Source organism: Lacerta agilis, chromosome 10 (assembly GCF_009819535.1).
Source record: "Lacerta agilis isolate rLacAgi1 chromosome 10, rLacAgi1.pri, whole genome shotgun sequence".
NCBI lineage: Eukaryota > Metazoa > Chordata > Lepidosauria > Squamata > Lacertidae > Lacerta > Lacerta agilis.
Genome location: NC_046321.1, coordinates 9,864,953 through 9,879,248, shown reverse-complemented (window position 1 = coordinate 9,879,248; position 14,296 = coordinate 9,864,953). Strand labels below are relative to the sequence as shown.

The following is a 14,296-nucleotide window of genomic DNA, read 5'->3' as shown; positions in this document are numbered from 1 at the left end:
TCATTTCAAACTTGTGAAATCAGATTTAATGAAGTATTGATTCTACCCAGTTTTGAAAATGCCAAATGCCACATCTGTATGAACCCAACAATTGGCTGGGATTGAAACGTTTCATCCCACACCCTCCTTGTTCTGCCTGACTGGAGTGCCTTTCCATGTATTCTTTGTCATCCCTCTAAAGAGGGTCTGTACTGGATGGCACCTGCCCCTGCCCAACCCCCAGCACAACACAATTGCACACAGGGAATTATATTATTTTTCCTGCTATAAGGTATGCACTTAAATTTCCTGTGTGCTACAGTCGCCTTGTGTTTTAGTGCAAAGCAGAAACCCAACTCCATAGTCTATAACTGGTTACCAAAGCACTGTGGAGTTACCTTCACATGCTCAAGATGCCATTTGGCTCCTGATTCTTGAATAGCCAACACTGCCCTGACCGCACGGAACACCGCCTGATAAAGTGAGCAGAATTCATAAAACAGGTAGTGATAAAAATGGGGTTTGTCCTTAGATATGCCTAAAGCAAATAGAAGAGGAAGAAATGAAGGCGGTGTGAGATTTTACTTTCTTGGGTTCCATGATCACTGCAGATGGTGACAGCAGTCATGAAATTAAAAGACGCCTGCTTCTTGGGAGAAAAGCAATGACAAACCTAGAAAGCACCTTAAAAAGCAGAGACATCACCTTGCCGACAAAGGTCCGTATAGTTAAAGCTATGGTTTTCCCAGTAGTAATGTATGGAAGTGAGAGCTGGACCATAAAGAAGGCTGGTCGCCGAAGAATTGATGCTTTTGAATTATGGTGCTGGAGGAGACTCTTGAGAGTCCCATGGACTGCAAGAAGATCAAACCTATCCATTCTTAAGGAAATCAGCCCTGAGTGCTCACTGGAAGGACAGATCCTGAAGCTGAGGCTCCAATACTTTGGCCACCTCATGAGAAGAGAAGACTCCCTAGAAAAGACCTTGATGTTGGGAAAGATTGAGGGCACAAGGAGAAGGGGACGACAGAAGACGAGATGGTTGGACAGTGTTCTCGAAGCAACTAGCATGAGTTTGGCCAAACTGTGGGAGGCAGTGGAAGACAGGAGTGCCTGGCATGCTCTGGTCTATGGGGTCACGAAGAGTCGGACATGTCTGAATGACTGAACAACAACAACAAAGCACTTTGATGGATCCTGAACATGCCACACCTTGTTGTGACCTGTAGATGTTTCATGCATTAATAGCAAGTCGTGGTTTGGCATTGCAACCTACTGCAGCTAAGTCTTCCAACAAACCTAAGCACATGCTACTGATAGCACATTTCCCCTCTGTTGATCACTGCCTCCTGAAAACATGCCATTGAATAGGGGACATTCCGGTGGCAATGGGTGCTAATTGAGCAGCAGTGTTTGTTGGGGAGGGGGGGCAAAGAGGCAGCCAAATTGGCTGGGGACTGTAATGGAGTGGCTAGAAACTTGAATAGGAGCCCTCCTCACTGCAACATTTTGTTGCACACCTAATTGTAATAATAATTGCACAAACTCCTTCCCTTCTGCAGAAGTCCTCTATTTCTTTGGCAGCAGTGGGGCTGTTTTAGAACTTTGGTTTGAAATTAGGCTTGACATAAAATGGGTTTTTTGGAGGACCGACTTGTTAGCCTTCGGATGTTTTCAAATGTATTAAAGTGTGCAAGAATTTTACAAATATCCTTTTACAAAGGTTACACAAATGTACAAAATGTGCTTCTTAAGTCCTGATGGTAGTGATGTTTTATATCATAATTCATTAAGTATTTCATTAGTGTGCACAAAAAATGAGTTATAAAATTTACTTTCTGTCTTTTCTCTCTAGACAACAAGCTTTATTCCATGTTTTAGCTGCATATTCTGTGTATAATACGGTAAGTCACATAGTATGTGGTTACATATTGATTTAAATTCATATACACTCAGTTACAACGCTTATTTTCGATATATTGCATAGGTAATGTGTGTGTGTGTGTTTTTTTTATTAAAAAAATCTTGATTTAGTAAGCTAGGATATGGATAGGTTGTGTGCATCTGTGAACAACAAGTTAATAGCTTCCAAACAAGTGAAATTTTATCCATTGGTTGGTTTCTAAATCCTTGCTTGCGTGGAAAACACTAACCAGTGTTTCCAGCTCACATGTAGCAGGAAGCCATGGTTAGCTGTGTCTTCCTGGTCTGTTTTGCTACTCACACAAACAGAGAAAGCGATGCAGCTGTAAATGGGTTGTGTGCGAGTGCACACAGCTCATTTGTATCCTGGTTTATTAAGCGAATATTTGGTTGTATGAACATTACCACTGTAACTATAGCCACAGAAGCAGAATTTCTAAAGGGGAAGATGAAATAATGAGATTGTTTGATTGTAATCAGTGTGCTGCCTGCAAGTTGTGGCTCAAAGAAGGTGTTTCTGATTATTGACCAGATGCTACCAGATGTTGCTGTAGTAATTTCTTTTCTTTTTTTTGTCTAAAACCATGGAGATCAGAAGCAAGCTTACAAGATCAGTAATAAAATACTGTATTTTATTAAGAGCAGCCAGTGTTAACAGAGCATAAGGAGCCAGTGAATTTGGTGTCAACGAAGAGGTTTTTTTTTTGCCTTGCTCCTTTGTTCTTCACGAAAGTGTAAAGCATCCCTTTCCACCTTTGGGGTTTTGTTTTCAAATTCCAGGGGACTAATCTTTGCAGCAAAGCCAACTAACACTCTGATGGCGCCATAAAGCCCAACAGGTTTATTGTAGCATAACCTTTAATGAGGTCATCCACTTTATGTGCTGCTGAAAACCTGTTGGTCTCCGAGCGGCCACAGAATTCTTAGTTTGCAAATTGCAACACACACTTAACCTCTGGGATAGGGTAGGATAAAAAATCTAAGCAAGGAGATAGGTTATTTTTCAGGTTACACAGAACTGGAATTCTTGCTCGTGCTGGGTGCACATTTTCGAAAGGAGAGTAGGGAGGAAAGGTGAATTAAAAAGAGAGTTTGTGGCCTAAGCATCTCCTTGAAATACAAGCTTTCTGTGCGCAAGGACTAGATTTGAATACAATAGCGTTCCATCATGCAAGCCTCCACTTACAGTCTGAAGGGATTCAGGAGAGAACAAGCCCAAAGTGTTGCAAGGGCCAGGGGCTAGGTGGAACTGCAGATCTGGAATGTGCCTTCAGTGGTTGACAATGCCTCTTGCTTGCCTGGACAAAGGGTGACGAAGGGCGCATTAATGTGCACATGTAGAAACCTCTGCCTTTTGCATGGTTGCATCCATTGCTCTGCATCTGACCCACTGGCCTGTGGCTCCAGGAAGATGGTCCACAACAGAATGAGGCCCTCAGCAACACCACCACTTGTTCTTCCACACTTTTTAAGTGATCCACAGGGCTGCAGTTCTTCTGTCCCTAACAGCTTCCTATTCACGCCACAAGAATCAGATTGACCATGTCATTTGTGGCGTGTTTTTGTTGGGTTTTGTCGCTGTTTGCAAATTCCTAAACGCTTGTCTACTTTTTCTTCTCCTAGGAAGTTGGATATTGTCAGGGAATGAGCCACATCACAGCTTTACTTCTTATGTATATGAATGAAGAAGATGCCTTCTGGGCCCTGGTGAAACTCTTCTCAGGACCCAAGCATGCTATGCATGGTATGCCACCCAAATCTTGTTGCAAAGCACCGTTTAATTGTCATCTGATTTTTAAATTATTATTATGAAGTCTGGACTGGATTTGTAGTACGGCAAGCTGGGCCTTTTGGCTGTTAATGTGCTCAAAATACTTAGAAAATGTGTTGTTTTTTTAACCAAGAATTTTTCTACAGTCTATGATAGGCTTCTTAAAATGCTCTTTTGAGGTCATTTGTGATGATGTGCAAGGACTATAACCCTGCACATGACCTGCTTTCTGTGGGCATGGAGCTGGCTGCACAGAAAGTTTTGCCCTTGTTTGAATCCATTATTGCAGCTGGAAATCAGGAGTGGAATTAAATTTCCAGTGTCCGCTTACTCAGAGCAGGAATTTACCCTGTGGGGCAGCATTCTTCCCTGGCCATTTTCAACCTGGGGCAGGCAAGCAGTTTTTGCATTTAGGATAAAGGGCATGGTGATGCTTTAAACATGATTATGGGAAAGCAGCATATAAATAAACTTAATAATCAGTAACGTAAGATTGTGGCAATCTCAAATGCACAGCATCTCTTAATTCAGTCTCTCGCTCATTGTTGGCAACATTGGTGTTTACTTGCACCATCTGGCCACAGTGTGAACAGGACATGCCTCCAACAAATCAGTCCTTGGATGGGAGAACCATGATATTAGGCTACAACTTCTATCAGCCCTAGTCACCATGGCCAATGATCAGGGATGATGAGAGTTTACTACATTGTCGTCTGGAGATCCACAAGTTCCCCATCCTTAGTCTGTCTCCTCCTTAATTGGATTGGTTCACATTTTGTACTTATTTGCAAGCTCAACAACAACTTTGGCTCCCCCCCACAAAAAAAAATCAAAATAAAATAAAAAAAAAAAAAAGCTCAACTTCGGAACTTCGGTGAAGTCTCCCCCCCAAAAAAGGTCAACAACTTTGATCAATCCAATGGGTAGATCACTGCCAGTTTATGTATAGTGGGAGTAGATCACAGTCTCTTGGGAGTTGGACACCCCTGATGTACAGCATTAGACCATGGTTTGATATTACAGGAACAGACCCAGGCGTACGTGTTTCTGCCTCCCCTAGCCAGCATGGTTTTACCCAACAGCAAACGATGGTTTGCTGCAAACTGCAGTTGGGAGCTTCTAACCTTTGCACTTCAGGGGAGAAGGGAGTGCATCAGTCCAGGTTTGTAATGCCAAATCACACTTTTGGTATTGCATCTCAAGGCCTCTATGCAGAGTCTGCTGCCTTTTCTGTATGCATTACCAGCTTTCACGCATCTGATGAAATGGGCTCTTGGTCATCTATGGTTACGTCACAATGAGTACATTAATCTTTAATACGCCACATGACATTGCATTGTATTTTAATGTTTTAAGAGATTTCCACCCCCATTGGAATTATTTCACTTCAACACATAAACCTGTGAACTTTTTTTTTTTGGTATGGGAATTTTTTAGCATTTAATATATTTTTATTCTCTCTTATTATCTCTTCCCCTCACCACCCCAACCTTTTAGGTTTTTATATTCCGGGTTTCCCCAAGCTGTTGAGATTTCAAGAGCATCACGAGAAAATAATGAAGAAATTTTTGTCTAAGCTAAAGCAGCATTTTGTAAGTAAATGCCATCAGAATACGCAGTACATAAAAGGCCAACCCATCAGCAAAAGTTCCAATATGATATTTAATTCTTCCCTAGCCTGCTTATGCTGGTGTGTAGGGAATTTATGCCAAATCAGGCCATTGTTCTGTTGCTGTTTTCTGTATCTACCTTGCTGAATAGTGGTTCTGTCACAGACAGAGATCTTTCCCAGTTCTGCCACTGAAAGCCGGTTTAACATGAAATACTTTTAAAGTGATACAAGGGATTGAACTTGGAACCTTCTCCATGTGAAACATGGGCAGGGGGTGTGCAAAGATCTGGGGCTAGTTGTGGTGTAGTATGATTCTAACTAAGTCTGTAATGATACATAGATTATAAATATTTTAGGTCGGTTAATTCCGCATAAGCAATATGTGATAATAGTATATAGTCCTGAAAAGCAAGGGGTGGGCCTTCTCAAGCCAGGGATGGGGAAACAACCCCCCCAAATCTCTATTCACTTGTAGCCATCCTGGCTGGGGGAGAAGCAAGTTGGGGTCCATAGGGTTGGCATATTTGTCAAAATCCAGACACAGAAGTAGTTTTTTTTGGCACACAAAAAAGAAGTTTTAAAGCTAATTTTAAGGAATATTGCCAAAAATGATACTGCCAACATGGGTTGCCACACACCCGGATTTTCCCAGACATTTTTGCGATTACCACCTGGACATTGCTTTTGACTGCAGTATTCCAGCTATGGCAATTCCGGACGCATGGCAACCTTTGGATCCATCAACATCTGTAGAGCCACAAATTCCCCACTCCTGTCCTATGCTTTTTAATGGGAAAGTACAGCAAGGATAGGAAGTTTAGAGTATCCATGGACTCCCATATCTCCCCTCCCATGCCAAGGGGGTTCCCACCTCCACACTCTTTCCATTTCAGAGCTATCAGTAATAAGTATTGCATCTGCACCAATGTTAACCTCTATAACCCTAGCTCTTGTCAAACCACTGTTTGCGGTCCTCCTTAGAAGCAGGCTTTCAAATTCCAGTTTGGCCCAACTATGCTTAGCGCTAACATCAATAATGCTAACCAGAGTTTGCTCAAAAAGTAAAAGGGGGGTGGGAAACTGAATGTCTAATAAAGGGGTATATTTGTAATGATATTTGTAGTGATTGCACTCACCATCTCCTAGCGCTGGTTAAGAGATTGAGCAGTGCTACATCTGAACCTCAGTATATTTTCCCCAAGAAACCTATGGGGGTTTTAACTTGTTTTATTTTTTATTTTCAAAACTTTTCATTGAGACATCCCAAGCATCTGCATTCAAAATTCTCAGAAAGTTACAGGAAGGGAAACTTGATAATGCCTGCCATAGCTATTCATCCAACTTTATGAACCCAATATATAAACAAGTTATTTTAAAAAGGGAAATATACATATAAAGAAACAAAGAATCATAGAATTGTAGAGTTGCAAGGGACCTCCAGGCATCATCTAGTCCAACCCCTTGCAATGCGGTAATCTCAGCTAAAGCATCCATGACAGATGGTCATCAAACAGTAACCAGTAATTATCTTCTATAGCTTGATCAGGATGAATATAGCACTTTTATGCATTAACAGGTGTCAAAAACAAGTTGGTGGTGGTATTTCCACATCTATAGATATAGATAGAGAGATAGAGAGATAGATAGATAGATAGATAGATAGATAGATAGATACCTGTAGATAATGCAGGAATTGTAGTTTTAGATAGATAGATAGATAGATAGATAGATATTTTTATATTACTTCAGTGCAGAGAAAGGAGGAGATGTAATGGTGAAACAGGCTTAAGGATACAACCCTTGAGTAGCTGGATGCGCCCTTTATATAAAGGTCTCTACTTTGTGCTTTTTATTTCAGCGAGGACTCATTATATTTCCAAATGCATAAAAGCTTCCAGCCTTTCATATATATATATATATTGTCCATTGTGCTGGAAGGTTATGAAACATGAAGCATATTCCTGCTAGGAAGTACAGTACATTTAGTTTCTTTTTCAGGGTGTTTGATATTAACTCTCTGATCAGATCTAAAATTGCTAGAGACAGGATCAACAGTAGCCTTAGGTTGTGGACTTGAGCACATTTATAAGAAAGGAGAGTTCCTGCTGAATGCAGACAGACTTCATTCCTAGTCTTTAATCTTTGATATCTGCAGCAAATGTTCTAAACGTAGTGAGTCACCTCATGTATGCCATATTGGTTTTCCAAAGTCTGTTCATGGGTAAGGGAGAGTTTTTTAAAAGGATTATTTAAATCTACTGGCTGGTGAAAACTGAAATCACTTTCATGCTTACCTCTAGGCTGTAAATTGTGGTTTTAATTTTCACAGCAGAGTTCATACGGAGTTTGGACTGTAGGTCGTTGCTGCTTATTGCTTTAATTTTGGAGGAGCTTGCCTTCCAGGGGAGGAAACATCAAGTGAACCTTCCTTCAGTCAGTAGGTTTCCTCGTCTGGGTGTCTGAAGGTTCAGGGAGGCTACTGCTCCAGAGAAACGGACACGGGGCAATGGATTCAAACTACAAGAAAGAAGATTCCACCTAAACATTAGGAAGAACTTCCTGACAGTAAGAGCTGTCCGACAGTGGAATTTGCTGCCAAGGAGTGTGGTGGAGTCTCCTTCTTTGGAGGTCTTTAAGCGGAGGCTTGACAGCCATCTGTCAGGAATGCTTTGATGGTGTTTCCTGCTTGGCAGGGGGTTGGACTGGATGGCCCTTGGGGTCTCTTCCAACTCTATGATTCTATGATTCTATGATTCTATACTAATAAATGAAAGTAAACAGCAATCTGCTGAATCTGTAAAGCGAGGGAGGCACAACCACTTTTTGAAATTTGGAGAGTCAAAAGTTGGGTGTGTTTATGTAGATAATTCGTAACAGCTCCTCAAGTCTCTCTGTCAGGCTGAGAAATCCCAGTGGAGCCTCTTTTATTGTTGGGATGCCACGGTGAAGGGACACTTATTTGTAGAGCTGTTCTGTAGAGACAGAGCCACGTACCAAACCCTTTTAGGGCAGCGTTACTGCTTTCTCCATGGTGCCCGCTACTTCCTCCCACTGCACCTTATTCCCAGGCTAGTATGCTGTTCCATTCATGCTTCTCGGTGTCCCAGGAGCTCCATGCTATTAGATTGCGCAGCTGCCACTTCCGCCTCTGCCCATTCAATCTCAGCAGGAAGAGGGGTTGGCAAAGGGCAAGCCTCTGTTGCACCCCGCTGCGTTTGAGCACACTGGGCTTTCTGATCAGCTTCAAGCAATTTCCACAGCTTCCCAAGAGCTGCACTTACAAACAGCAGCAAAAACCCGCCGTGCAGAAGCACAACACACAAACCCAACTTTCCGACCATAATTTCTAAGTCCTGTTAATGAGATCTGCAGTTAGGGGCAGCTGGCACGCATCCCTTGGCTCAGCTTTCTCAGAACCACCAAAAGTTTTGGACTACGTCTCCCATCAACCCCAGCCGGCATAGCCAGTGGTAGGGGGTTGATGGGAGTTGTAGTTGAAAACATATGGGGTGCACCAGGCTGCTCTGACTAAACTATGGGCAAGAATGATAGGGTCTGGGAAAGGGGAATTGGCCCCAGAGAATGAAGGGACATGTCCCAGGGCTTGGTTCCTGGTTTGCCATAGTGTGTGGGGGGTGGGAAGCTACTTGTTATGTTGCCTCTGCATGAAAGAGGCATTCTGTACATGCTCAGGTATGCTGTATTCCTTCATCCCTTTCTTTAGAGGAGAAGCATCGCCAAAGTTGGTGAGCTGGATCTAACTTTTCATAGAGGGGTATGGCTACAAGAGGTTTTTCCTCCTTATGCCAGGTAGATCAGTGTTTTTCAACCTTTTTTGGGCAAAGGCACACTTGTTCCATGAAAAAAAATCACGAGGCACACCACCATTAGAAAATGTTAAAAAAATTAACTCTGTGCCTATATTGACTATATATAAAGTAATTCTCTTGAATTTTTCATTTTTTCCCACGGCACACCAGGCAACATCTCACGGCACACTAGTGTGCCGCAGAACAGTGGTTGAAAAACACTGAGGTAGATCAGGCTTTATGCCTAAATGACTGCTTATATGCAACCCTAAAGCTTCAGAGTAAGGCAGTCTGCCCTATGGAATCATATTCCAGAAAGTGGGAGCATTGCAGTAACCAGAGAATGCCTAGGCACACATTTTAACTGTGCAACAGGAACCTTTCTTCTAAGCTGTTCCCAGCAAACCAAAAACACCAAATACATGTGTTTTTAAAAGAACACATGACCCAAACCCTGCATTCTTCACAATCACCCTCTTCAATGTTTAACCTCTTTGTATTTCTTTTGTCTGTGGAGAGGAAGAATGCATAGGAAAGCAGTTAGGTTTCAAACTGAAGATACATTGGCCATTTCACTTTGGGTTTGCAGTCCAGAAGTTCATGCTGTCTTAGTTGCCAATGTTTATGCTGTGTGCTTAGCAAGTAAAATCTGTTTTTGTATGTGCTGTCTTTTTTCTTTTAATTATTATAGGGTTTGTTTGTTTTTTAAAGAAATGCCTTGTTTGTAGGTAATATTTTTTAATGGGCTGCAGTATAAATTCTATAATATTAACCACGTGGCCACTTTGCGTGATGCTGTGTTCGTATCTGAAGTTCATAAAACTGCTTCTTCTTGGCAGGACTCCCAGGAAGTCAACACTACATTTTACACAATGAAATGGTTTTTCCAGTGTTTCCTTGACCGTGTGAGTGCACTTTGTTTGATGTCTTCCCTACCCCCAATCATCCCAAGCACACATTTTTACTGCAAATCTGGATTTCTGTTATTTTTCTGATGCCTCCCATGGCTTCTCTCATTGCAGACTCCCTTTACATTAACCCTCAGGATCTGGGATATCTACATACTTGAAGGAGAACGGGTTCTCACTGCGATGTCTTATACCATTTTGAAACTGCACAGAAGTAAGATCTCTGCCCTGGCTATAAACTCTTAACTTGCCATATGGCATGGACAGGCACTTGTGAATAAAATGAATAAATTAAAAACCAAACACTTTTCTCCAGTTGGGTATTTCTCAGTAATATTTGTTTATTTATTATTTATTTATTAATATTTGTTCATCACTTTATCTTGCCCAGGGCAACCCACAGTGAGTTACAACCTACCAAGCCATTGATGTTCTCTCCCCTCCCCCCTGCACTTCTGGGGAGAGAGATCTTGTGGGTGCTTATTTCACACTGTCTCCAAAGCCACCACAGCTTCACTGTTGGGAAGATTCTAATGACTAGAAATAGGTTGCAAAAGATGTGGCTACAATATGCACAATAAATCTGGTGGCACGGTGCGCTTCCCAGCCAACAGGAATATAGACGCTGGTCAGAAGGGCTCTACTCAAAAGTACAATTTCCCGAGGAGATTAAATCACAGCAATGAGTGGAGTCTTTTTGGTGATAGTCCCAAGGCTTTGAAATGAGCATTCTCTGTAAGTGCTTTGCTGGGCCTCCTTGTTGACTTCAGGAGACACTGTGAAGCCCACCTTTTAAAGCAAGCCTTTGTTGGGTGGTACACCTGGTGCTTCTTATCTCCATGATTGCAATGTTTCAGTTATGTTGAGTATTTGTTGATATGCTGCCGTCTTAGGGGGGTTATTTTTGTCAGACGGTTTCTGCAACCTGTTTCAGTCTCTGAGAGAGGCAGGACTAAAATGGTTTAATAAAATGCAGGGGCTAACAGAACGCGCAAGGGCACGGTGCTCACTCCCAACAACAACGCCACTTTCCATGGTTACTTCCATGCTTTATGCCTCCCTCTTGATTTTCAGTACCCTGTGATCTGCCCCCATTTCTGTGCTTGTTGTTAGAGAGAGCAGTGTTAGCTTGATATATGGCAGCCTTATGTTTCTGTAAAGTTCTAGAACTACACTAGGTGTTTGTTTGTTTGTTTGTTTGTTTAATTAATTAATAGATATGAATTGACAGAGAGAGAGTTCTGTTTCAGTAGAGAAAGCAAATGTGGCTACATTTTAGCCTACTCTCTGATGTCGTACTCTTCTCCCCCTCCCAACCTAGAACACCTGATGAAATTGCAAATGGAAGAACTCGTGCAATTTCTTCAGGAGACCCTCGCCAAAGATTTCTTCTTTGAAGATGACTTCGTAATAGATCAGCTCCAGAGTTCCATGGCGGAGCTGAAACGAGCAAAGTTGGACCTGCCAGCAGCAGGTAAGTAACTCAAGACACAGCCGCTGCTTTGGAAGCAAGCAGCCCATTCTAGTTGGTTTGTGGGTCTACCCAGCTTTTGGCACTCTGCCCGGCCAATACACCACCTCGAATGGTGCTGCGTAACTGTGGCACAGTGCAGGAAATCCACAATTTCGTGTCCCGTTCCTGGAAATCCTGATCATTTCCCCAAAAGGTATGCCCACTTCTATCATGCTCCTAATCTGGAAGTGTAACAAAATTCCCTGCAAGGAGCAGGTACCATTGTTCTCCTGGTGCACAGCTATGCCTGCAGCAGGAAATTGGCCAAGTACTGCGCATCCTGAAGGCAGTGCCTGACCAGGGTTTGGATGAACAGATGCATTTTACAAGCAATCCATTCTGCAGAAAGGCACATGTGGGTCAGGCTCATTGTCCCATCCTGGAGAGCACAGGAGGTAAACTTGCGGCCTTTTAGTTAGCAGGAAGGCAACATGGTTAAAATGCTGGTCTTGTGTTCATGCCTTAGCACGCGGCTCCAGAAAACAATTTTCGCCTCTGAGTGTGAACAATGATCAGAGATGCTCTTCTCTAGACCTATCAATCATTGCAGAAAGAGGGGAGGGCTGGGAGGGAGGTTTCCTGGACTGTTTGCCTCCCACATCCAGCATTCAGAAGAATGTCTGTGCTGTTTAATAGATAAGTGGGTTTTTGTGAGCTGAGAAAGGAAATTGAATTTTACCCTTCACTATTGAGAGGGTCCTTCAGGATTTCTGCCAGTGTAGTGTAACATGAGAGAGTGAGCAGAAAAGTCAGGCACTAGCTGTTCCTTAGGAAGATGGGGAGGAAATCGTAGAGCATGTCTGTTGAAACTGTCAGGCTTTTAATGTTCTTAACATTGCAGATTAGATGACCCTCGGGGTCCCTTCCAATTCCACAATTCTATTAACATCCTGTACAATGCGACTGTAGATCACCATTGCTATGGGCTGATCTGTTTTTAGCCCCTTTCCCAAGTATTCCTAACACTCTATATTTATTTCAGTCAGAGCTAAGTATTTATGCTTCCAGTGAAAATTTGACTACAATCCCAAGATCTCTTTCCCAAGTAATTAGTCAGTTCACACTCCAAGCTGCACATCATTTTAGGCATGTCCCAGTTTTGAACCTTATGCGACCCATTTTTTTATTTTAAAAAAAAGCCTCTTTTCTATTCTGAAAGTTCGCTATTTGTCCCTACTTCAATTACTTTTAACCACCTGGCATTATGTGCAAGGATACCATTTTCTGATCGCTGTGGCTTTTAACCTTTTCTCTCTGCTAGGGCAATAGTAGCCTGGACAGGAAAGGGGGGGAGAAGTAGAAACTGACAGCACTGGACATAGGCTTTGAATGTGGAGTTATTGCAAGCACTTCTGAAAATATTGAGTATTATAATTTATTCCTGTTGCAAACTGAGGCCTGTAAGAAATTTGGGGTGGGCAGGAGAAAGTCTTTGCCCTTCCACCAGTTTTTCACCCCTCAACCTCGCCTTCCTCCCCTCACTTATGAGATTGTTGAATACAGGTGCTGCCCGAGGCACCTACGGAGTGCTGGCTTCCATGGAGGAAAATGGGTGTTTAGGGCTCCTCCCCTTCCTGCCAAGCCCAGCCCTGCTCATCATCTTGGGGGGCTGGGGCTCAGTCAGTCTCCAGCTCACAGATTGGCAGCAGGGATTGGCTAGAGAAGAGGAATGCGGAGGAAGTTCTGGTCACAGCTGGTGAAGGATAGCACCAACACTGTGCTGCTCTCTGCTTCCAAGGACATTCCCCCAAGGCATGAAGGATTCTGATTCTCCATTATTTTTCTGTGGATATAACGGTGACTCTTTTATTGATAGACGTCCATACTGTCTCCCCCCACTTTGGGCCTCAGGGATGGATGCCCATGCACAGGCATTCCACTTAGGGCCGCCGGGGTGTGTGTGTGTGTGTATTTCTTCAACCCCCAAATGGGGATTTTCTTTCTCCATAAGTACCCACAAAATACCCCTTGCCCTCATCCCAGAAAATCTGTCAGATTTGTTTTCAGTTCCTGTTTAGCGAAGAAAATGGATGCCTCATTTGTTCTTCTTCTGAATCTCATCAGCCCTTGAGTTTTATCTCCCCATTCCATGTTCAATTCTTGTTTTTCTAATCACTATCTCCAGGCGATGCTATCTGTCACCAACCTCGCTCTCAGCGTCTTCTAGACATTACCTCACTCTTGCATGCCTCGTCTGTCTCTAGTTCTGCAAATGTGCAGGGGGCAGGCAGCTTCCTCCCCAGGCAAGCACAGGGTTGATCCTGTCTCATGTGAGCTCAATGAAGGGCACTGGCTGCCAGCTAAGGCTTCCTTTTGCACCTCCACATCAAGGTCAGCCGGTCCGGGAGGGAGAATAATAGGGCCACGTCAATACAGAGAAGCAGCACCAAAATTGAGAGAGGCATAAGGAATCATTGGGGGCAAGGTTACCTTTTGGCTTTGGAATAAATCATTTCGCTCTGCCTTGCTTCCAATGTAGACCCACAATGTCCAGATATAACCCTTGGTTATTTCATTCCCATCATGGACAGATTGCAGTGTCTAGGGCATGACATTGCAAGTTGAAATGAAAGCTGGCTTGTAGGACTTGGCAGCTGAGATGGACAGGGATGTTTGCCTTGTGTGCTGTGTCCGAATTCCTTACAGGCTATTGAATGGAGGGGTGAAAAGGAGGTTCCGGATTTGGATTCCGGGGCTTATTCTTGTTTGCTTGGCAGGAAAAGAGACAACACTCAGCTTTTTTTCTGCATGTGACCTTGAGCCAGCTGCTCTCTCCTTCCC

General features: G+C 43.1%; 1 protein-coding gene across 1 annotated transcript in view; it reads left to right on the top strand.

Moving 5' to 3' along the window:
• USP6NL (USP6 N-terminal like) overlaps positions 1–14,296 on the top strand; it is a 107,939-nt gene that overhangs the window by 79,643 nt on the left and 14,000 nt on the right. Inside the window, exons 8-13 of the mRNA XM_033163202.1 lie at positions 1,835–1,883; positions 3,526–3,646; positions 5,171–5,265; positions 9,934–9,999; positions 10,117–10,216; positions 11,324–11,476. Of these exons, the coding sequence (XP_033019093.1) occupies positions 1,835–1,883; positions 3,526–3,646; positions 5,171–5,265; positions 9,934–9,999; positions 10,117–10,216; positions 11,324–11,476 (584 nt within the window). The remainder of the gene's footprint in view (positions 1–1,834; positions 1,884–3,525; positions 3,647–5,170; positions 5,266–9,933; positions 10,000–10,116; positions 10,217–11,323; positions 11,477–14,296) is intronic.